This window comes from Mustelus asterias, chromosome 8, assembly GCF_964213995.1.
Source record: "Mustelus asterias chromosome 8, sMusAst1.hap1.1, whole genome shotgun sequence".
Lineage (NCBI taxonomy): Eukaryota > Metazoa > Chordata > Chondrichthyes > Carcharhiniformes > Triakidae > Mustelus > Mustelus asterias.
The window spans coordinates 50778533-50800911 of NC_135808.1; the positions used below are offsets into that span (position 1 = coordinate 50778533).

The 22379-nt window shown below is 47.6% G+C and overlaps 1 long non-coding RNA gene and 1 gene segment (V, D, J or C); one reads left to right on the forward strand and one right to left on the reverse strand.

Moving 5' to 3' along the window:
* Nucleotides 1-405: 405 nt before the first annotated feature.
* Nucleotides 406-16618, reverse strand: LOC144497156 (uncharacterized). Its single transcript, XR_013498521.1, has 2 exons — nt 14649-16618; nt 406-670 (listed from the first exon to the last, which is right to left on the reverse strand). It is a non-coding gene; the product is annotated as an uncharacterized LOC144497156 (long non-coding RNA).
* Nucleotides 12655-20810, forward strand: LOC144497151 (Ig kappa chain V region Mem5-like). The segment is given in 4 exon segments: nt 12655-13002; nt 13189-13476; nt 14398-14436; nt 20303-20810. Coding segments are annotated over 4 exon segments (705 nt in total).
* Nucleotides 20811-22379: the final 1569 nt, after the last annotated feature.

A 22379-nucleotide genomic window follows, 5' to 3' on the forward strand; every position in this document is an offset into this window, starting at 1 on the left:
TGACAAACTCTCATCGTGTGGGTCCGACCCTCACTGGTTATGTATTCAGTCCAAGGTGGGACAGGATGTTAAACATCGACGCTGCCCCAGACCGAATGTCTCGGGGAGCAGTGGAAAGAACCCTGACCACAACCAGAAAGTTGATGGAACAAAGCAATCGAACAATCCCAAGGGGAAGGGGGCAGGTGAACCTGGCCACAGGAAAGACTAGGAAACTGGAGGATTCAGCAAGAAATCGAGGGGAGATGGTGAGAATGCAGAATAAATGGAGGGAAGTAGGGAGGGTGACAGCAGCTGGTGAAACTGTTACAGTTTAATAGTTAGTCTGTGTATTTGCTGTTATCAGAGAGCTGTTGTTATCCAAAGTGGTGCAGATGCTCATTGTAATAACTGGAGGAGACTCGATTTGGAAATAACTAACTAAAGGCTTTATTGATGAGAACTATTTACAATGAAGGGTTTAACAGCACAACGATACAGGTCTACTCCCAACAACATCCTGACTCCAACTGAAGCCTCCAGCCCCAGGAATGATCACCCTCACTCCCGATTGGCCCAATATCACATCCTCACACTCCATTGGCTCCAGCCTGGTCATGTGGCCCGTGAAGGATTGCCCCTGAAAGGGGCCAGGCTCACACACTCCTTCCCCCGTAACATCTTGGACTCTCTATGATAAAACACAAAGTAAAACAGTTAACACATAGGCAGAGAAACAACAATATTACAGAAGGGACACCAGGGAAAGACAGTTCATAATGTCAGCTGGTCCAGAGATTTCCAGAACCTTGCGGAACGCTGCAACTCTGTCAGGGGCTCTTCAGCAGCCATCGACACGGGATCCACTGATGGGGTGGGCGTGCTAACCACCTCTGGAGCTAGGCCCTGGACGGCCCTTTCCTCTGACTCACCCACCCAAGCCAGAGGCTGCCTTGGCCTCACCATGGACATGGAGCTGTCTTGTTCAGAGGCTGGTACACACAAACTGGATACAGGGCCCACTTGCTCAGCTCCTGGAACTGGCTCTACTCTCTTGCGTAGGTGGCCAACATGCTCCTTAACTCAACGGCCCTGTGTCTCCCCCAAATATGAGACTGGTCCCGTCTTCTCCACAACTCTCCCTGGTGCCCAGGTGGGTCCGCCACCCAAATTCCCTCTCAACATGAGATCGCCATCATTAAACAATCTGTCCCCTTTCTGAGAGTCACAATATTCTTTCTGAGAGGCTTGCCGAGCCTCCACCCCCCCCGACAAATTTGGAGACACTAAATCTAAACAGGTACACAGGCACCGACCCATTAACAACTCTGCAGGTGTGACCTCGGCATGACCCCAGTGATGGCGTGAGGTGTAGTGTTGTATGACAGCAAATAACTGCCCAATCGCAATGGTCACAGTCTATGAGCCTTCTTCACATGGAGCGGTGAACGTCAGCATGGCTCGCTCCACCAACCCATTCGAGGCAGGATGGTCGGGGGCTGACCTGACAGGACAAATGTCATTAAACTTGACCAAAGTCTGAAATTCATCAGCGTGAATGCTGCTCCGCTGTCTGACAGCAACACTTCAGGAAGACCATGGATCATTGATGCGCTACTCAAACACGAGGCCTGAAGCTCGGTAAATGAAAGGCTTTTATTTACTGTAATGAACCTGCCAGAACTTATACACACTATCCCAGACTGAAGGGGTCCCGGCCAGAGCAGGGACTCTTATACCTCTCCCAGGAGGCGGAGCCCGACTGGGATGTGCCACAACACTACAGTACAAAGGTGTAACAACCCCACCCTAACCCCAACAGCAACAATAGCACAACCCAACAGTAACATATGTACATCCTTGTCGTACTGGCCAGACCCTGGCTCAGTACTATCCAGTGGGAACCAACGATGGTTCACCACAATCACAAAGATCTGCCTCAGTTTATCGATGGTAAATGGAGCTGTGATGGGTCTCATGAGCTGATCGTCCAGCCACTTGGAATGGGCATCGACTAACATCAGGAACATCTGCCCAAAATCTACATGAAGCCGTGACCAAGGGAGCATGTTCACTGGTGGAGGTAACGCTTGCTGAGTCGGACAACTCTCACACTGCCCAACCGTTTGTTCAATGTCTCTGTCAATGCCAGGCCACCAGACATAACTTCTGGCCAACACTTTCATTCTGTCCTGGCCAGTTTGGGTATCATGTAACTCTTGGAGCAGTGGCCATTGCACAAGGGGTGGTACGCTGACACAGACCCCCCGACAATAGCACCCCATCTTCGCAGGGTATCTGGTCCCTGCAATGTAAATACAGCTTCATTTGCTCTGCCTTGTCCAAGTGCCACCCAGTCAGTACCATTTCCTTGCCCTTTGCTAACACCGGCTCCCTATCTGTCCACGTCTGAGTGTGGGCTGCTGAGACAGGCAGGGTGACTAAATAATGCAGAGCCAATACTATCTCCTGTGGAACAGGCGGTGACGGTATGGTCTGTGGTAGCGGCAGGCAGCTCAATGTATCCGCATTTGAGAGCTGTGTTCCTGGCCTATGCTGGAAGGTTTAGCTGTTTACTGCCAGCAGCAATGCCCATCTCTGCACCCTGGCAGAGGCAATAGGTGGCACTGGCTTATCCTCCCGGGAAAGCCCCAACAATGGCTTACGGTCTGACACGATGGTGAAATGCCGCCCATAGACGTATTGGTGAAATTCCTCACTGTGTAGATAACTGCTCGGCTTTCTTTGTCGATTTGTGAGTACATTTTCTCAACGTCTGACAAAGTCCACAAAGCAAATGAATTTAGCCTCTCCGTCCCATCTGCCAGTCTATGGGACAGAACTGCTCCAACTCCATATAGCGTCATACAGTCACACAGCACAGAAACAGGCCCTTCGGCCCACCATGTCTATGCTGACCATCCAATACCAATCTATACTAATCCCATTTACCTGCTCCCATATTCGATCCCCGGCTAATGAAGGCAAGCATTCCAATTGCCTTCTTCATCGCACTATCTCCCTGTATTGCAACCCTCAGGGATTCATCGACTTGTACACCAAAGTCCCTTTGTTCTTCAATTCTCCCTCGGGACCTACCGTTCATTGTGTATATCCAACCTTTATTAAATCTCCCAAAATGCATCACCTCACACTTATCAGGATTAAATTCCATCTTTCGTTGCTTTGTCCACCTTCCCCATCCCCAAAATGCTCACCCACTGATATTTCAACAACTTACCCAGCTTCATTCTGGAGGATTAGTTCGAGCACGGGCCATCCCAAGTTGGATTATCTCTCTACTGACATAAAAAGCTCTCCTGGAATCACTTCAAAAACTCCACCCTGTCTAATCCTTTCACACTGAGGTTATTCCCATTAATATTGGTGAGGTTGAAATCCCCGACTATCACAGACCTATTCCTCTCACACCTCTCTCTGTGATTTGCCTACATATCTGCTCCTCCATCTCCCTCTGAGTGTTGGGAGGCCTGTAGTGTAATCCCAGCACAATGATCGCCCTTTATATTTCTCAGCTCCACCTATATGGCCTCATTTGAAGAGCGTTCCAATACCTCCTCCCTCATTACTGCAGACTTGGTCTCTTTAATCAATAAAACAATATCCCCTCCTCTCTTATATACCCCCCCCCTCCCCCCCGACTCCCATCACGCCTGAAACTTCTATACCCTGGAGTGTCGAGCTGCCAGTCCTGCCTTTCTTTCAACCATGTCTCAGTGATTGCAACAATCTCATATTTCCACGTGCTGACCAACTCTCTAAGTTCATCTGCCTGACCAGACAGGCTCCTTGTATTAAAATAGATGCAGTTTAACCTTCCAATCCTCCCTTGTGCCTCATCATGCCCAAGTCTTCTCTGCCTGCTGGACTGACTGAGTTTTCCTTCTACATCTGACTGAATCTCACTCCAAACTGTACATCTACAGTTTGTCCCATCCCCCTGCAAAGTATGGTGAGGCGTCACAAATGATTCCGAATGGTTTGCTCGGGTCAAAGTACACGAGCAATGACGATGATTGTGAAGCTGGTTTGACTTTGACTAAAGTTTCTTTCTGCGCTTCTCCCCAATTCCATCGCTGATGTTTGTTTAGAAGCTGGTGTGGGGAGGGGGGAACCAGAATTGTTGCTGAGTTCAGCAGGAACCTTCCAGTTGAGGAAGCCATTAGGAGGCTGGTGATCAGGGAGTGGGGGTGTCGGGGCCGGCAGTTGGAGGGGTGGGTGGGGTTGGGGAAGCCATCAGGAGGCCAGTCTATTGGGGAAGGGGAGGTCGGGGGAGGAGGTCAGGGCCTGTGATCAGGGGAGTGGGGAATTAGGTTGGGGAAACCATCGCGAGGCAGGGATGCGGGGCTGCTGATCTAGTCCTCACGGGTGGGATTAACCCCGTCCACTGGCGTAAATCCCTGGCGGATTTTGTGAAACACCGAGTGCCGGAAATTCAACTAAGTACGCCCAGAAAACGGCAGGAAAATCTCCCATTTATCCGCCCCGATGGCACATCATTTTCTGGGAAATTTGCCCCCATCTTTTGGAGAGAGTGATGGACACAATGTACATTGGACATGACCCACTAATAACACTCCGTCTACCTTCAACTCATTGTTTAACCTCCAGTCCACCTCCTGTTCCAATCCAGATGTTTCAGTCAAGGATTCAGATAGGTCTATAACACAGGAGGAGGCCATTCAGCCCCTCATGTCTGTACTACCTGTTTTACTAGAGTCATTCACAACTAACAGCTCAGTTTAATGTGTGTTGTGAGAATGTGACTGGAATGTTTTATTAGAGGCAGAACGAGTGGGAAACATGAACTGATCAGAGAGAGTCAACACGGTTTTCAAAAGAGTCAGACATGTTTAACTAAACTGCTTACATTTGTTAACAAGCCACTAATGTGTTCGATAAAGGAATGTCTCTGGATGTTATTTCTATGCATTTCCAGAAGACATTCGGGTAGGTGCCACACGAGAGGCTGTGAATAAAAATGGAAGCGTATGGAATTTGAGGAAAGCTTTTGCCATAGATAAGGAATTGGTTTGGAGGTAGGAGACAGAGAGTAGGGATAATGTGTGTGTATTCCAATCAGCAAGCTGTGAATAGTGATGTCCCCAGGGATCTGTGCTGAAGCCTCAGCTTTTCACTATATTTGTCAATGACTTGGATGAAGGAATAGAGAGACACATATCCAAGGTTACTAAGCACACTAAGTTAGGCAGCTTAGAGGAGGTTACAGAGATAGGGAGGGTGCAGGATAGGGAGGGATTTGAGAGGCTGGATGTTTATGTTAAAATCGGGGCATTGCTGGACCGGGGGTCAGTGTAGGTCAGTGAACACAGGGGGTGACGGGTGAACGGGATTTGGTGTGAGTTCAGATCCGGGCAGCAGAGTTCTGGGTGAGCTGATGATAACGGAGGGTGGTGGGTGTGAGGTCGGCCAGGACAGCATTGGAATAGTAACGTTCAGAGGTAACAAAGACACGGATGAGATTTTCAGCAGCAGATGATGTGAGGCAGGGGGGACTCGGGAGATGTTACTGAGGTGGAACTAGGTGGTCTTAGTGATGGAGTGGATGATGTGGTGGGAAGCTCATCTCAGGGTCAAATAGGACACCAGGGCTGTGGAGTGTGTGGTTCAGTGTCAGACACTCCAATGGGGAAGGGATGGAATCAGTGTTGAGGGAACAGAGTTTGTGATGGGGTCTGAAGACAATGGAAGATGGAGTTCAATGTGGAGAATGTGAAAACACCCACTTTGGATCTAAGAAAGAGGGAGCAGAGTAATCTTTGTGATGTGGAGGATTTGGGGGGTCAGATCGGGGTCAAAGCTGAGGCCAATGTTGTAGAGAGTCTGGTTGAGCAGCAGACAGTGCTCAGGGGGAGGGATGGAGTTTGTATCGGGAGCTGAAGACCAATGGCTTTGATCTTCCCAATGTGTTTCCCAGTGAGCCTGGCTCCTCAGTCCTGATTGCTCTGAGCTGCTGTTCTTTTCACTGATTGGACAGTTATTGTTAGAGATTCAGACCACAGCACAAATCCCCAGTGTCAAAAATAACTGCAAAGACTGTCAGATCGGAAGATTGAAACGTAACCAACAGAGGAAGTGAAAGAAGGAGCTCAGAGCAGCTGGATGTTTGTTACTGAGTCGGGAGAAAATGGTGAACCGTGTCCACTACCTCCAATCTCCCAGCACAGAAGGCACAATGGGATACAGTCAGGAGGGAGTTATCCTGGGAATCCTCAACAACATTCCAGACTCCATGTAGTCTCTCAGTAACATGTCAAACAAGGACAAGGAAACCTCCTCTGGATACCACATACCGTCCACCCTCAGTTGATGAATCAGTTCTCCTCCATGTTGAAAACCACTTGGAGGAAGCACTGAGGGTGGCAAGGACACAGAATGTACTCTGGGTGGGGACTTCAATGTCCATCACCAAGAGTTACTCGGTAGCACCACCACACACCGAGCTGGCCGGGTCCTAAAGGACATAGCTGCTAGACTGGGACTGCGGCAGGTGGTGAGGGAACCAACAAGAGGGAGAAACATACTCGACCTCATCCTCACCAACCTGCCTGCCGCAGATGCATCTGTCCATGACAGTATCGGTAGCAGTGACCACCGCACAGTCCTTGTGGAGATAAAATCCCATCTTCACATTGAGGATACCCTCCATCGTGTTGTGTGGCACTGCCACCGTGCTAAATGGGATAGATTTCAAACAGATCGAGCAACTCAAAACTGGGCATCCATGAGGCACTGTGGGCCATCAGCAGCAGCAGAATTGTACTCAACCACAATCTGTAACCTCATGGCCCGGCATATCCCCCACTCTACCATTACCACCCAGCCTGGGGATCAACCCTGGTTCAATGAAGAGTGCAGGAGGGCATGGCAGGAGCAACAGCAGACATACTGAAAAATGAGGTGTTAACCTGGTGAAGCTACAACACAGGACTGTGTGTCAAACAGCAGAAGCAGCAAGTGATAGACAGAGCTAAACCATCCCACAACCAATGGATCAGATCTAAGCTGTGCAGTCCTGCCACATCCAGCCGTGAATGGTGGTGGACAATTAAACAACCCAGTGCAGGAGGAGGCTCCACAAATATCCCCATCCTCAATGATGGAGGAGCCCAGCACATCAGTGAAAAGAAAAGGCTGATACATTTGCGATTGGATACAGCAAAGGCTTTGTCTCCTGACAATAATCCAGCAATAGTCCTGAAGACTTGCGCTCCAGAACTTGCCGCGCCCTTAGCCAAGCTGTTCCAGTACAGCTACAACACTGGCATCTACCCGGCAATGTGGAAAATTGCCCAGATATGTCCTGTATACCAAAAAACAGGACAAATCTATTCTGGCCACTTACCGCCCCATCAATCTACTCTCAATCATCAGTAAAGTGATTTAAATTGTTGACAGTTCTATCAAGCAGCACTTACTAGCAACAACCTGCTCAGTGACACACAGTTAGGGTTCCGCCAGGGTCACTCAGCTCCTGACCTCATTACAGCCTTGGTTCAAACATGGACAAAAGAGCTGAACTCCAGAGGTGAGATGAGAGTGACTGCCCTTGACATCAAGGCAGCATTTGACCGAGTGTGGCATCAAGGAGCCCTCGCAAAACTGGAGCCAATGGAAATCAGGGGAAAACTCTCCACTGGCTGGAGTCACACCCAGCACAAAGGAAGATGGTTGTGGTTCTTGGACTTTTAAATTTAAGTGTCAGTACTAGTGTCACAAGTAGGCTTACATTAACAAGGCAATGAAGTTACCAGGAAAATCCCTTAGTCACCACACTCCGGCGCCTATTCGGGTACACTGAGGGAGAATTTAGCATGACCAATGTATTTAACCAGCAGGTCTTTTGGACTGTGGGAGGAAACCGGAACACCCGGAGGAAACGCAAGCAGACACAGGGAGAGCATGCAAACTCCACACAGACAGTGCCCCATGCCAGGAATTGAACCCGGGTCCTTGGCGCTGTGAGGCAGTAGTGTTAACGAGTGTGTCACCGTGCCACCCAATATGATGAGAAGATGGTTGTGGTTAGCGGATTGCAATCTGAGATTGCCTTGGGACATCACTGCAGGAGTTCCTCAGGGGAGTGTCTGAGACACAACCATCTTCAGCTGCTTCATTAATAACCTTCAGAAGTGGGGATGTTCACTGATGATTGCACAATGCTCAGCACCATTCACAACTCCTCAGATATTGAAGCAGGAACATTCGTGCCACACAAGTGCCACGGAATCACCATCTCCAACAAGAGAGAATTTTAACATCTCCCCTTGACATTCAATGTCATTACCATTGCTGAATCCCCCACTGTAAAATCCTGTTGGATATGATTGACCAGAAACTCAACTGGACCAGCCTATAAATACTGTGGCTACAAGAGCAGGTCAGTGGATAGGAATCCTGCGGTGAGTAACTCACATCCTGACTCTCCAAAGCCTGTCCACCATCTACAAGGCACAAGTCCGGAGTGTGATGGAATACTCTCCACTTGTCTGGATGAGTAGAGCTCCAGCAACACTCAAGAAGCTCAACACCATCCAGGACAAAGCAGCCCCAGTTGATTGGCACCCATTCACAAACATTAAATCCCTCCACCACTGTCGAACAGCAGCAGCAGTGTGTGCCATCTATAAGATGCCCTGCATGAACTCACCAAGGTTCCTGAGGCAGCACCTTCGAATACCATGACCACTATCATCTGGAAAGACAAATGTAGCAGATCCCTGGGATCAACACCATCAGGAGATTCCCCTCCAAGCCACACGCCATTCTGACGTGGAAATACATCTCCATTCATGCACTGTCGCTGGGTCAGAATCCTGAAAACGCTCCCTAACTGCACTGTGGGTGTATGTACACCTCATGGACTGCAGCAGCTCAAGAAGGCAGCTCATCACCACCTTCTCAAGGACAATTAGGGATGGGCAATAAATGCTGGTATAACCAGTGACACCCACACCCCGTCAATGAATACATTTTTAATAATTCCTACTTTATACAATGTCCCATTCGATCTGTTAAAGTCTGGATCCTGTCAGCAGGATATTTGACTGCAAGAGCCTTCACCACTGTGTCTAATTCTGTCCCCAACCAAAATCCACACAGAACCTGAATTTATATAGCACCTTAGTGTACAACATAGCCCATTATGTTTCACAGAGCAGCATAAGAGGAATGGGGGAGGGGCTAGGGGTAGTTTAGGAAGAGAGATCGAAGGCTTGGGTGAAAGGGTGGAGTTTGATGGGGAGAAAGACTTGGAGAGGGGGAGGGATTAAGGGTGGGAGGTCAGAGAGCAGGGCCTGGGCGTCTGAAGGCTCTGCTGTCAATGGTGGGATGAAGGAAGCAGCGATGGGCCGGGGAGCAGAGTCAGCAGATGGAAGGTGAGGGAGAAATGTGAGTCTGGAGCAGGAACGCAGGGTAGGGAGGAGTGAGGTCATGGAGGGAATTGGAGGGCAGTGAGGTCAGGGGTAACAGGTCAGTGAGGCCAACGGTAACTGGTAAATGAAGTCAGGGGCGATAGATCACTGAGGTCAGGTGTGATAGATCACTGAGGTCAGGGGTGATAGATCACTGAGGTCAGGGGCGATAGATCACTGAGGTCAGGGGCGATAGATCACTGAGGTCAGGGGTGATAGATCACTGAGGTCAGGGGTGATAGATCACTGAGGTCAGGGGTGATAGATCACTGAGGTCAGGGGTGATAGATCACTGAGGTCAGGGGTGATAGATCACTGAGGTCAGGGGTGATAGATCACTGAGGTCAGGGGTGATAGATCACTGAGGTCAGGGGTGGTGTTGGAACGACACTTGGTATGAGACAGGATCCGGACCCACTGCATTTGGGACAAGTTGGGGTTTATGGATGTGGGGAGCTGGGTGAGGATATCGGAATAATGGAGTTAGAAGGCGGGACATGCAGGGATAAGGGTTTCTGTACTTAAGGGACTGATGTAGTGTAGAGACGGACAATGTTGTGGAAATAAGAGGCCGAAGTGATGGAGAGGATGTGAAGTTTGAAGCTCAGCTACTGGAGGCTCCAGTGGGAAGGAGGCCCATGTTTACTGCTCCCTATTGGAGGCTCCAGTGGGAACGAGGCCCATGTTTACTGGTCCCTACTGGAGGCTCCAGTGGGAACGAGGCCCATGTTTACTGGTCCCTACTGGAGGCTCCAGTGGGAACGAGGCCCATGTTTACTGGTCCCTATTGGAGGCTCCAGTGGGAAGGAGGCCATGTTTACAGGTCCCTATTGGAGGCTCCAGTGGGAAGGAGGCCCATGTTTACTGGTCCCTATTGGAGGCTCCAGTGGGAAGGAGGCCCATGTTTACTGGTACCTATTGGAGGCTCCAGTGGGAAGGAGGCCCATGTTTACTGGTCCCTATTGGAGGCTCCAGTGGGACGTCATGGTCGATGTGGAGCAGTTTCTTTCTGTTGTGCATGTCATTGTCCACCTTTGCGGAGGTCACAAGATGGATAAAAGGGAACTTGTAGCTGTGATGTACAGGGAATTCGAAAAGGTATTTGATAAATTGCCACATCAAATGTTACTACACAAGATACAATGGTGTGTGGGTAAGAAGATGGTGTGTGGGTAACATATTAGCATTGATAGAGGATTGGTTAATTAACAGAAACAAGAGGTAGGGGATAAATGATTGTTTTGGGATTGGGAAGCTGTAATTTGTGGAATTCTGGAACAATCAGTTGGGACCACAACTATTCACAATCCATATCAATGACTTGGATGAAGGGAGTGAATGGAGCTGATGTCCCAATGACACTAAGATAGGTGGGAAAGTAAGTTATCAAGACGAGTTAGAGAGTCTGCAAAGGGATAGGGACAGGGGAAGTGAATGGCTAAACATCTGGAGTATATCCTGGGTAAATGTGAAGGTGTCCACTTTGGCAGGAAGAATAGAACAGCAGTAAACTATTGAAATGGGGAGAGATTGCACAACTCGGTGCTACAGAGGGATCTGGCTGTCCTGGGACATGAATCACAACAAGTTAGTCTGCAGCGACAACAAGTGATTAGGAAGACAAATGGAATGTTGGTGTTTATTACAAGGAGAATGGAATATAAAAATAGGGAAGTTTTACTGCAGCTGTACAGGGTCTCGGTGAGACCACATCTGGAATACTGTGTACAGTTTAGGTCTCCTTATTTGGAAAAGGGTATCATTGTGTTCGAAGCGGTTCAGAGAAGATTCACTCGACACATTCCTGGGGTGAGGGGTTATCTTATGAAGAAAAGTTGGACAGGTTGGGCCTGAACCCATTGGAGTTTAGAAGAATGAGAGGTGATCTTATTGAAACATATCACATTGTGAGGGGACTGACAGAGTGGATACCAGGAGGGTGGTGTCTCTTCTGGGGCAGAGTGAGCTGAGAATACAGAGGAACAAAGAGAATGAGCGGTGTGCCACAGGGATCGATGCTGGGTCCACTGTTATTTGTCATTTATATTAATGATTTGGATGAGAATATAGGAGGTATGGTTAGTAAGTTTGCAGATTACACCAAGATTGGTGGCATAGTGGACAGTGAAGAAGGTAATCTACGATTCCAACCGGAATTGGGCCAGTGGGATGACAAATAGTGGCTGGAGTTTAATTTAGATAAATGCGAGGTGATGCATTTTGGTAGATTGAACCGGGCAGGACTTACTCAGTTAATGGTAGGGCACTGGGGAGAGTTACAGAACAAAGAGATCTAGGGGTACAGGTTCATAGCTACTTGAAAGTGGAGTCACAGGTGGACAGAGTGGTGAAGAAGACATTCGGCATGCTTGGTTTCATTGGTCAGAACATTGAATACTGGAGTCAGGACGTTTTGTTGAAGTTGTACAAGACATTGGTAAGGCCACATTTGGAATACTGTGTTCAGTTCTGGTCCCCTGTTATAGAAAGGATATTATTAAACTAGAAAGAGTGCAGAAATGATTTACTAGGATGCTACCGGGACTTGATGGTTTGGGTTGTAAGGAGAGGCTGGATCGGCTGGGACTTTTTTCTCTGGAGCGTAGAAGGCTGAGGGGTGATCTTATAGAGGTCTATAAAATAATGAGGGGCATAGATCAACGAGATAGTCAATGTCTTTTCCCAAAGGTAGGGGAGTCTAAAACTCGAGGGCAGAGGGTTAAGGCGAGAGGGGAGAGATACAAAAGTGTCCAAATGGGCAATTTTTTCACACAGAGGGTGGTGAGTGTCTGGAACAAGCTGCCAGAGATAGTAACAGAGGCGGGTACAATTTTGTCTTTTAAAAAGCATTTAGACAGTTACATGGGTCAGATGGGTATAGAGGGATATGGGCCAAATGCAGCAATTGGGGTTAGGGGTTTTTAAAAAAAGGGCGGCATGGACAAGTTGGGCTGAAGGGCCTGTTTCTATGCTGTAAACCTCTATGACTCTATGACTCTATGAGATAAAGTGATGGAGAAACTGAGAGGAAGAGAGGGAGGGAGAATGAGAAGAGAGAAAGAAAGAGTGAATGAGAGGGTAAACAAGGAGTGTGAGACGGGAAGGACAAGAAAGGGAGACAGCGAGAGTGTGGTGGATAGAAACAGAGACTAATGGAGAGGTACTCAGAGAGTGAAAGAGACAACAATTGAGGGAGAGATATTAATAGAGTGAGGGAGACAGACTGAGGGACAGATATTGAGAGAGAAAGACTGAGGGACAAATATTGAGAGAGAGAGAGAGAGAGAGCAAGACAATGAGTGAGGGAGAGATATCGAGAGACAGAGACTGAGGGACAGAGACTGAGGGAGGGAGAGAGAAGAAGAGGAAGTGAAAGGTGCTGACGTGGTTTCTCTGGGTCAGACCATTTACAAACTGAGGAACAGGCAGTGAGACTCTGACAGGCTGCAGCTTTATAAAGCAGAGCCCAGTGAAGGGAGAGTTTATCAGTAACCAGGCACAGGGACACGACCACACACCATGATTTCAGCCATCCAGCTGCTCTGGCCTCTGGCATTCTGCATCGCAGGTACAAATCTCTCTCCTTCCACCTTGAATATTTTCCTGCTCTCCATTTCAATCCAATTCTCCTGACTTGTGATTGAAGAGAAAATGCTGAAAGGAGAGGAACAGTCAGTGTCTCCAACAATATCTCATTGTACAGCGTCTTTCTGTGACAGTTCTTACTTCACTCTGTTTCTCTATTACCCCTCAGGTATCAGTGGAGACATCATCATGACCCAGTCTCCCCCGGTGCTGTCAGTGAGCCTGGGCCAGACCGCCACCATCACCTGTACGGCCAGTCAATCTGTTCGCAGTTACGTGAATTGGTACCAACAGCGAGAAGGACAGAAACCGGCTCTGCTGATCTACTATGCATCAACACGATTCACAGGAATATCCGACCGATTCACCGGCAGTGGATCTGGGACACAATACACCCTGACAATCAGCAATGTACAGAATGAGGATGTCGCTGATTATTACTGTCAGAACGGTTACAGCTCCCCCTACACAGTGATACAGAGCCTTACAAAAACCCCAACACACACAGCACCACCTCCTGTACTGACACATCCCACAGTTTCATAGAATATATAATAATGGACACACAGTCCCACCTCCTGTACTGACACATCCCACAGTTTTATATAATATATAATAATGGACACACAGTCCCACCTCCTGCACTGACACATCCCACAGTTTTATATAATATATAATAATGGACACACAGTCCCACCTCCTGTACTGACACATCCCACAGTTTTATATAATATATAATAATGGACACACTCCCACCTCCTGTACTGACACATCCCACAGTTTTATATAATATATAATAATGGACACACAGTCCCACCTCCTGTACTGACACATCCCACAGTTTTATATAATATATAATAATGGACACACAGCACCACCTCCTGTACTGACACATCCCACAGTTTTATATAATATATAATAATGGACACACAGTCCCACCTCCTGTACTGACACATCCCACAGTTTTATATAATATATAATAATGGACACACAGTCCCACCTCCTGTACTGACACATCCCACAGTTTTATATAATATATAATAAAGACAAGAAAAGAAACTGGACAAATTATTTGCACTGTCCACTACACACTCCAGTCCCTGTGGTGTCCACCGCTCGCTGAAGGCCTCGAGTTTCCCTCTTACTCTCCATGTCCACATATGAAGAGCAGCTGAAAGATTTATCATCTCAAATTAGAATTCTCAATTCTCCCAACAAAACACTGAGACATTGAGAGAAACAGAGAGAGAGAAACAGTGAGAGAGAAACAGAGAGAGAAAGAGTGAGGGAGAAAGAGTGAGAGAGAAGAGATGAGTGAGTGAGTGAGTGAGGCAGAGAGCAGAGGTTTTTGTACAGCTCCTGCACTGGAAGCTGTCAGTGTGCCTTACGTTCGGTAAAGGAACCAAACTCAGACTGAGTAAGTAAAGCCCAATCCTCCGTTATTAACCCTTTCAATGCTGAAACTTTCTCAAACACAAATGCTGAATAGTTGAAGGTGTTGGTGAGGAAGCTGCAGTCAATGAAATGGTTGATTGAAGAACATTGTGTGGAACAGGGAGCCCAGCTGTATTTCTTTCCTTCCATTCCCCCCTTTAAGCAGCAAGATATAAGTAAGCAGCTTTTACCCACCGTGTGGAGGAGATCTGGACGTTTGCAGACTGTGCTCACATTCCTGCAGCATGGAGTGAAATCACTCTCTAGACTCCTGTCAGTCTCAGTGTGACACACACAGGCAGAGTTTGATGTGAAGTCGGACTCCCTGTCACACTCTCTGATATAACTGATCACAGCACCAGCACAGTGAGACACCGAGGTGCCACCTCCCCCAGCTTTCACTCTGCTCTCTCCACTCCCTGCTTATCTCTTGCTAAAGTTCTGATGACAAACAGCTACAGCAGGGCCCACAATCCAGTGGCTTCAGTGTTCCAGGCTTTTGGGGAGACTCTCAGTTACTTTCTCTTTGGGACGAGTTCAGTCCGATATTTATCCCGGATCCAACATCACTGAAAATGCTGATTGTTCTCATTGCATTGTGTGGGATCTTGCTGTGTACACGTTGTGACCAGTCCTCAGACAAAGTCCCTCATTTGTTAACTTCCTGAACTGGATCCCAATTTTGTTTTGCTCCTGAGTGAGGAGTAATCAGCTGGAACCCCGCACTCGATTGGTCACAACAGGGTTCATTTTAAAATGATCCCTTCACCCGTGGAAACCTTACACAGTCCACGTAGTCCTTTATTAGCCTTTGAATCTCTACAGTGCAGAAGGAGGCTATTCAGTCCATCGAATCTGTACCAACTCTCTGAAAGAGCTTCTTACCCAGGCTCCCCACCCTATCCCTGTAACTCTGCGCATTTACCATTGCTAATCCACCGAAAGAACACACTAGGGGTAATTTAGCATGGCCAATCCATCCGACCTGCAGATCTTTGGACTGTGGGAGGAAACTGGACCATCCGGAGGAATGTCTCAACTCACATTCTGTCACACCCGCACCAGTACACACAGCTCAGGTGTGCAGTTGGATTGTTAACCCATTTCCCTGTTGTTTCCTGAAAGATAACAAACAAACATGTCTTTCACCCCAGAGTCAGTTTACTTTGAACTCAGACCATTTCCACATTCTGAGGTATAACTCAACAGCAGATGGGTTTTGAATGTCTGCTGAGATGTGACAATCAGTCTCCATTGTTTCCGTAACAAAAGGAGATTAAAGTTTAGTCTGAGACATTTTTTCTATCTCCATTTCTATTTCCTGTTTGATGAAATCCCTGACATCTTTCAGGTGTGACATTCCATCTTCTCTCAGGACAATCAGTCAAATATAACCCACATTGGAATTTTCCAGAAGCTGGTCACTTTACATTCTCGGCCATCTTGGCTCAGTCATCGTCTCATAGAAATTTACTGCACAGAAAGAGGCCCTTCAGCCCATCCTGTCTCTGCCGGCCATTAAGCACCCAACTATTCTAATCCCATTTTCCAGCACTTGGTCCGTTGCCTTGTATGGTTTGGAACTTCAAATGCTCATCTAAATACTTCTTAAATGTTGTGAGGGTTCCTGTGTCTCCCACCCTTTTAGGCAGTGAGTTCCAGATTCCCAACAGCCTCTGAGTGAAAAAGTTTTTCCTCCAATCCCTCAAAATCTTCTGCTTCTGAGATGAAATCTATGCTCCCTGGTTTTTGAACCTGCTGCTAAAAGGGGAAAAGTTTCTTCGTATCTGCTCTATGTCTTCATAATTCTGACCTGCTGCGGCCTTGGTGAGGCCGCACTGGGAATATTGTGCGCAGTTTTGGTCTCCCTATCTCAGGAAGGATATATTTGCTCCAGAGGGAGTGCAGAGAAGGTATCCCAAACTGATTTCTGTTATAATGGGACTGATGTATGAGGAGACATTGAGTTGGTTAAGACTTACATTCACTGGAGTTCAGAGGAATAAGGAGGCAACTCATGGAGACCTATAAAATTCTAACAGGTGAGGAGGATTAGTGAGGTAAATACATGGGGTTATGGGGTAAGAGTCGATGCAGACTCGATGGACCGAATGGCCTCCGCCTGCACTTTAGGGATTCTATTGTCCATGTCTGTGCCGGCCACCAAGCACCTATCAATTCCAATCCCATTTTCCAGCATTTGGTCCGTTGCCTTGTATGCTTTGGAATTTCAAGTGCTCATCTAAATGTTTCTTAAATGTTTCTTAAATGTTGTGAGTGCTCCCACCTCCACCACCCTTTCAGGCAGTGAGTTCCAGATTCCCAGCACCCTCTGGGTGAAAAGATTTCCCTCAAGTCCCTCAAAATCTGCTGCCTCTGTGATTAAGGGGAAAAGTTTCCTCATATCCACCCTATCTCTGTCCCTCGTAATTCTGTCTTTCTGCAGTTATACAGGACCTTGGTGAGGCCACACTGGGAATGATGTGTACAGTTTTACTCTCCTTTTCTGAGGAAGGATGTTTTTGCGACAGAGGGAGTGCAGCAAAGGTTTACTGGAATGATTTCTGCGATAGTGGGATTGATGTAGGAGGAGAGATTGCGTTGGTTAAGATTATATATTTTTTAAAGTTTATTTATTAGTCACAAATAGGCTTAAATTCACACTGCAATGAAGTCACTGTGAAAATCCCCATGTGGCCACATTCCGGCGCCTGTTCGGGGATACTGAGGGAAAATTTAGCTTGGCCAATTCACCTAGCCTGCACACGTTTTGAACTGTGGGAGGAAACCGTAACACCTGGAGGAAACCCACACAGAAATGGAGAGAATGTGCAAACTCCACACAGACAGTGACCCAAGCTGGCAATTGAACTTGGGTCCCTGGCGTATAACTGGGTATAACTTTGTGCTGGGTACAACTCCAACCAGTGGATAGTTTTCCCCTGATTCCCATGGGCTCCAGTTTTGCGAGGGCTCCTTGATGCTACACTTGCTCAAATGCTGCCTTGATGTCAAGGGCAGTCACTCTCACCTCACCTCTGGAGTTCAGCTCTTTTGTCCATGTTTGAACCAAGGCTGTAATGAGGTCAGGAGCTGAGTGATCCTGGCGGAACACTAACTGAGTGTCAGTGAGCAGATTATTGCTGAGTAAGTGCTGCTTGGTAATCGCTCTGGATATGTTCAGATCACATTGCTGATGATCGAGAGTAGACTGATGGGGCGGTTATTGTGCGGATTGGATTTGTCCTGTTTTTTGTGCACAGTTCATAACCGGGTAATTTATCACAATGTTGGGTTGATGCCAGTGTTGTAGATGTACTGGAACAGCTTGGCGAGGGACGCGGGAAGTTCTGGAGCACACGTCTTCAGGACCTCCAGAGGAGGTCGAGATGGATCATCCACGCGGCACTTCTGGCTGAAGATTGCTGCAAATGCTTCAGCCTTATCTTTTGCACTAATGTTCTGGGTTCCTCCGTCATTGAGGATGGGGATATTTGTGGAGCCTCCTCCTCCAGTGAGTTGTTTAATTGTCCACCACCATTCACGGCTGGATGTGGCAGGACTGCAGAGCTTAGATCTGATCCATTGTTTGTGGGATGGTTTAGCTCTGTCTATCACTTGCTGCTTCTGCTGTTTGACACACAGTCCTGTGTTGTAGCTTCACCAGGTTAACACCTCATTTTTCAGTATGTCTGCTGTTGCTCCTGCCATGTCCTCCTGCGCTCTTCATTGAACTGAAAGCAGCAGAGAATCCACAGAAACAGACTGATGTTTGTCTGATTTGTCTGTGTGTTTATTAGATGTGACTGAGCAGATAGCAAGAGTTTCAGCAGCAACAAAGACATTTCTCTAGTTCACCTCCCACTTTCCGCATCCACTTCCAAAATCCTCATGGGGAAAGGGCTCAGCACCTGTCAGCGACTGGTTAAATGTCCCCCCTCTAGACTACAGGCCTCCCATAATCTGCTCTCCATCTCTCTCCTGAAGACACTCTCTCTGGCTGGGGAACAGCTCCACCCTCCCCAAGTGGCCTCATTCCTCATTTTTCAGTATGTCTGCTGTTGCTCCTGGCATGTCCTCCTGCACTCTTCATTCAACTGAAAGCAGCAGAGAATCCACAGAAACAGACTGATACCTCAAATCCCACATCATCCAGGCTGAGATCCAGTGCAGTATTGAGCGAGTGCTGCACTGTCAGAGGTGCCGTCTTTCAGATGAGACAAACTGATATCTGTCCTCTCAGGGGGTGTGAAAGATTCCATGGTACCATTGGAAGAAGAGCAGGGGAGTTCACCCCGATGTACTGGTCAATATTTATCCCTCAATCAACATCACTACAAATCTGCTTATCTGTTCATTCTCACTCTGCTCCCTGGGATCTTGCTGTGCACAATGAGCTGTAAAACACTTTGGGACATTCTGAGGTGGTGACAGGTGCTATAGAAATGTAATTCTGTCTTTGAGTTGGAGATTCCTGATCCTAACCCTCACTCATTATTCACACACTCACACCCTCCAGAGTTCATGGGGTCATTCGGAGCAGTGACCCTGTCTGACCCCTGGACACTGAGACTAATTCTAACCTCACCCTTGACCTCAGCCAAGTGCTGGGGGTAAGGTTTGAAATGAAATCTGGAAGCTTCTACACTGACAGCCAATCAGAATCCTGTGTGAAGTGTGTTGATCCAAGTCTGCTGCAATGTTCTGGGATAAAGTTCTCCTGATCTGTGTGTGATCTGAGGTTTGTTGATGCTCAACCTGTTTCCCCGAGACAGACTGAGCAATAGTTCCAGCTTCCTGACTGGTTAACAGTCTCTTAAAGGGACACTGTGTCTTTAAATACTCTCACTATTAACCACTTCAGTGCTGAATTTGTTGTAACTTTCTTTATATATGCAAAATGATTTAACCAGCTTCAAATCAAACCTTTACCCCCAGACACTGAACTAATTTGAAATCGAACGTGTCACTTTCCCTTGAATCCCATCAGCCTGTAATTTTAAACAGCATTATCCGTCCTCCAGTCCTCCCACACCACACCTGTAGCCAGAGAGGATTGGAAAATAATGGTCAGAGTCTCTGCTTTTTCTTCCCGTGCTTCCCTTCGCATCCTGGGATACATTTCACCCGGGCCTGGGAAATTCTCCACTTTCAAAGATGATAATCACATTAATATCTCCTCCCACACTATCATTATCCCATTGATTATTTCACAATCCCTCCCTTCCTGAACTACAATGTCAGCTTTGTCCCTCCCATTTGTGATATCTGATGTAAATTATTCATGAAGAACCATCACCGTGTCTTCTCCCTCCACACACAAGTTATCTTTTTGCTCTCCAATCAGCCCTATTCATTCCTTAGTTATCCTCCTTGCAATGTCCCACGCTATTGCTTTGTGTGAACATATTTGTTCTGAACTCTATCTCCAGCTCGAATATCCTCCCACTGCTCTGACACTGATTTACCTTCAAGTCGCTGTTTCCTCTCCATTTTGGCAAATCCCAGTTTAGTGAAATTGGCCTTTTCCCAAGTTAAAACCTTTACCCTTGATCGATCTTTCCCCTTTTCCATAACTACTCTAAATCTAACTGTATTATGATCACTATTACCCAAATGCTCTCCCACTGATACACCTTCCACATGCTGAGATTCATTCCATAAAACTGCCCAAAACTGCCCCTTCTCTTGTTGGGATTGTTCCGTTCTGGTTAAAAAAGTTCCCCCGGAATGGATTTTCGGAATTGTGTAACGTTCAAACATTGACACTGATTTGATCCCAGTTAATATTCAGGAAGTTGAAAACCCTGAAAATGGCAGTGATTAAAATTCCTTCTCTTCTCTTTCAGCCCGTGAGAATTCACAACCCACGCTGACCCTGCTGCCCCCCTCCCCGGAGGAGGTCAAGACCAAGGGCACTGCCACCCTGGTGTGCCTTGCCAATCACTTCTATCCCGATGAGGTGGAGGTGAAGTGGAAGAAGGATGGTGCAGCCATTTCCAACGGGGTTCAGACCAGCAACTACCTGCGAGCGTCAGACAACACCTACAGCGTCAGCAGCCTGCTGACCCTCTCTGGCTCCGACTGGGAGTCCAACGCCCGCTTCTCCTGTGCCCTCACCCACGTGAGCCTCTCCTCTCCCCTCAGCAAGAGCGTCAGGAGATCAGAATGTGCCTAGAGTGTTAGCGACAGTCCACAGAGGAGACACAACTTGGAATAGAACAGGGGTGAGCTGGGAGGGCAAAGGTCATTATCAGCATTGAATTACAACTCTCTTCCTCCTCGGGACAGGGTCTGAGACACTTCTGAGGGTCAGGGGTTAAAGCACGTTATTGGTATAGTGTAGAGGGAGCTTTACTTTGTATTTAACCCTGTGGTGTTACTGTCCTGGGAGTGTTTGATGGGGACAGTGCAGACTCGTGATAACAAGTACAACCTCTGGAAGATGGTGAAGAGTGTCAGCTGTACAATAATAATGTGACCCTGTGAAGTGTCTGCTTCAGTAAACCAGACCTCCTTCCTGCTCACCCTGCAGTTACAATTGAAGCTTTAGTCACTGTTTAAAGGGACAGGATTCTCATGTTATTGAGAAAATCTCCACAAGTGTTTTAATAAACCTCCATTCTCCCTGTGAATTTCTCCAGCTTCCTCTGGCTGGGCTGTTTTTTCTGTCAATGTCAATGTGTAAAAGGTAATAAACATTAAGAATATTCCGTTTCTGTCTGATGAGTGCTTTGGAAATGTCCCACCTCCCCATCAGCTGATTGGCTGCATTTCACCAAGTGATTGTCCTGATTGGCTGTTTGGCCTGTCAATCAATGACACATCAGCAGAAGATTGGATTCAAAGCCAATGATCATTCATTTGAAAATGATCAGTTTGATCTGGAATCTCTTGAGTGACAAGATTGAAAACAGAAAAGAAACTGAAAGTTGCTGGGATTAAACCATCACAATCACAATTCTCCACCCCATATTCACCACCTCCCCCTTGACCTTAACCATCTCACGTGGTCTCACTGCTCCCATAGTTTCAATCAGAGATCAGACCATCTCTGATCACTTCCTTGTATCACTCCCCAGCCACATCCTCCTTCCACACCCCCAACCCTACCCCCTTCTGTATCCATCCCTGCAAAAACCTATTCCCCAATCCACTTACAACCGCACTTTCCAATTCCCATCTATCTTAAATTTCATTTTACCAGAAGCCAGTTGATTCTCAGACCAGCTCTGTGGGGAGGCAACCCCTTTGTTTCCCCTCACCCAACTCTTCCAGCTGTGTCCATTCACTTACAACCGCACTTTCCAAATCCCAACTATCTCGTCTCTGGCCCTCCGATCACCACAACATTTCTGCAGCGACTGATTGGCTCCCCCTCACCCCCACCTTTGATATCCTAATCCCCAATAAAACCATGATTCCCTCTCCCCCCGGCCGTTCCCCCTGCTCCGGCCTCATCTCCACTCACTTCATCCCAGGGACACAGACTTGAAAGGATCTGGTGGACAACTGGTTTATCCATCCACTGGTTGATCTGGCTGGAGCACTTCAAACACTTCCGGCTCCTACTCTCATCTGCTAAAACTGCTGACTATTCCAGGATCATCCTGGAATGAGAAGATAAGCTCCGGCTTCTTTTCCCAACTGCAGACCAACTTCTTAAACCCCTCTCCCCTGTCCCCTCCCCCCTCACCTCCAGCAACAAGTGTGAGGATCTCACCGAGGTCTTTGTGACTAAGATTGAGACAATCCAATCAGCTGCCTCTGCCACGTCCCTTCCTTCCTCTAACCATCTGGACAAACATCCTCTAATTCTACCTCCCCCGCCCCCACGCACCCCACCACCCCCCACCCCCTCCCCCGCCCGAGCCCTGAACTCACATCTTTCTCTAGTTTCTCTCCAATACCCCCTCATGGCTTCTC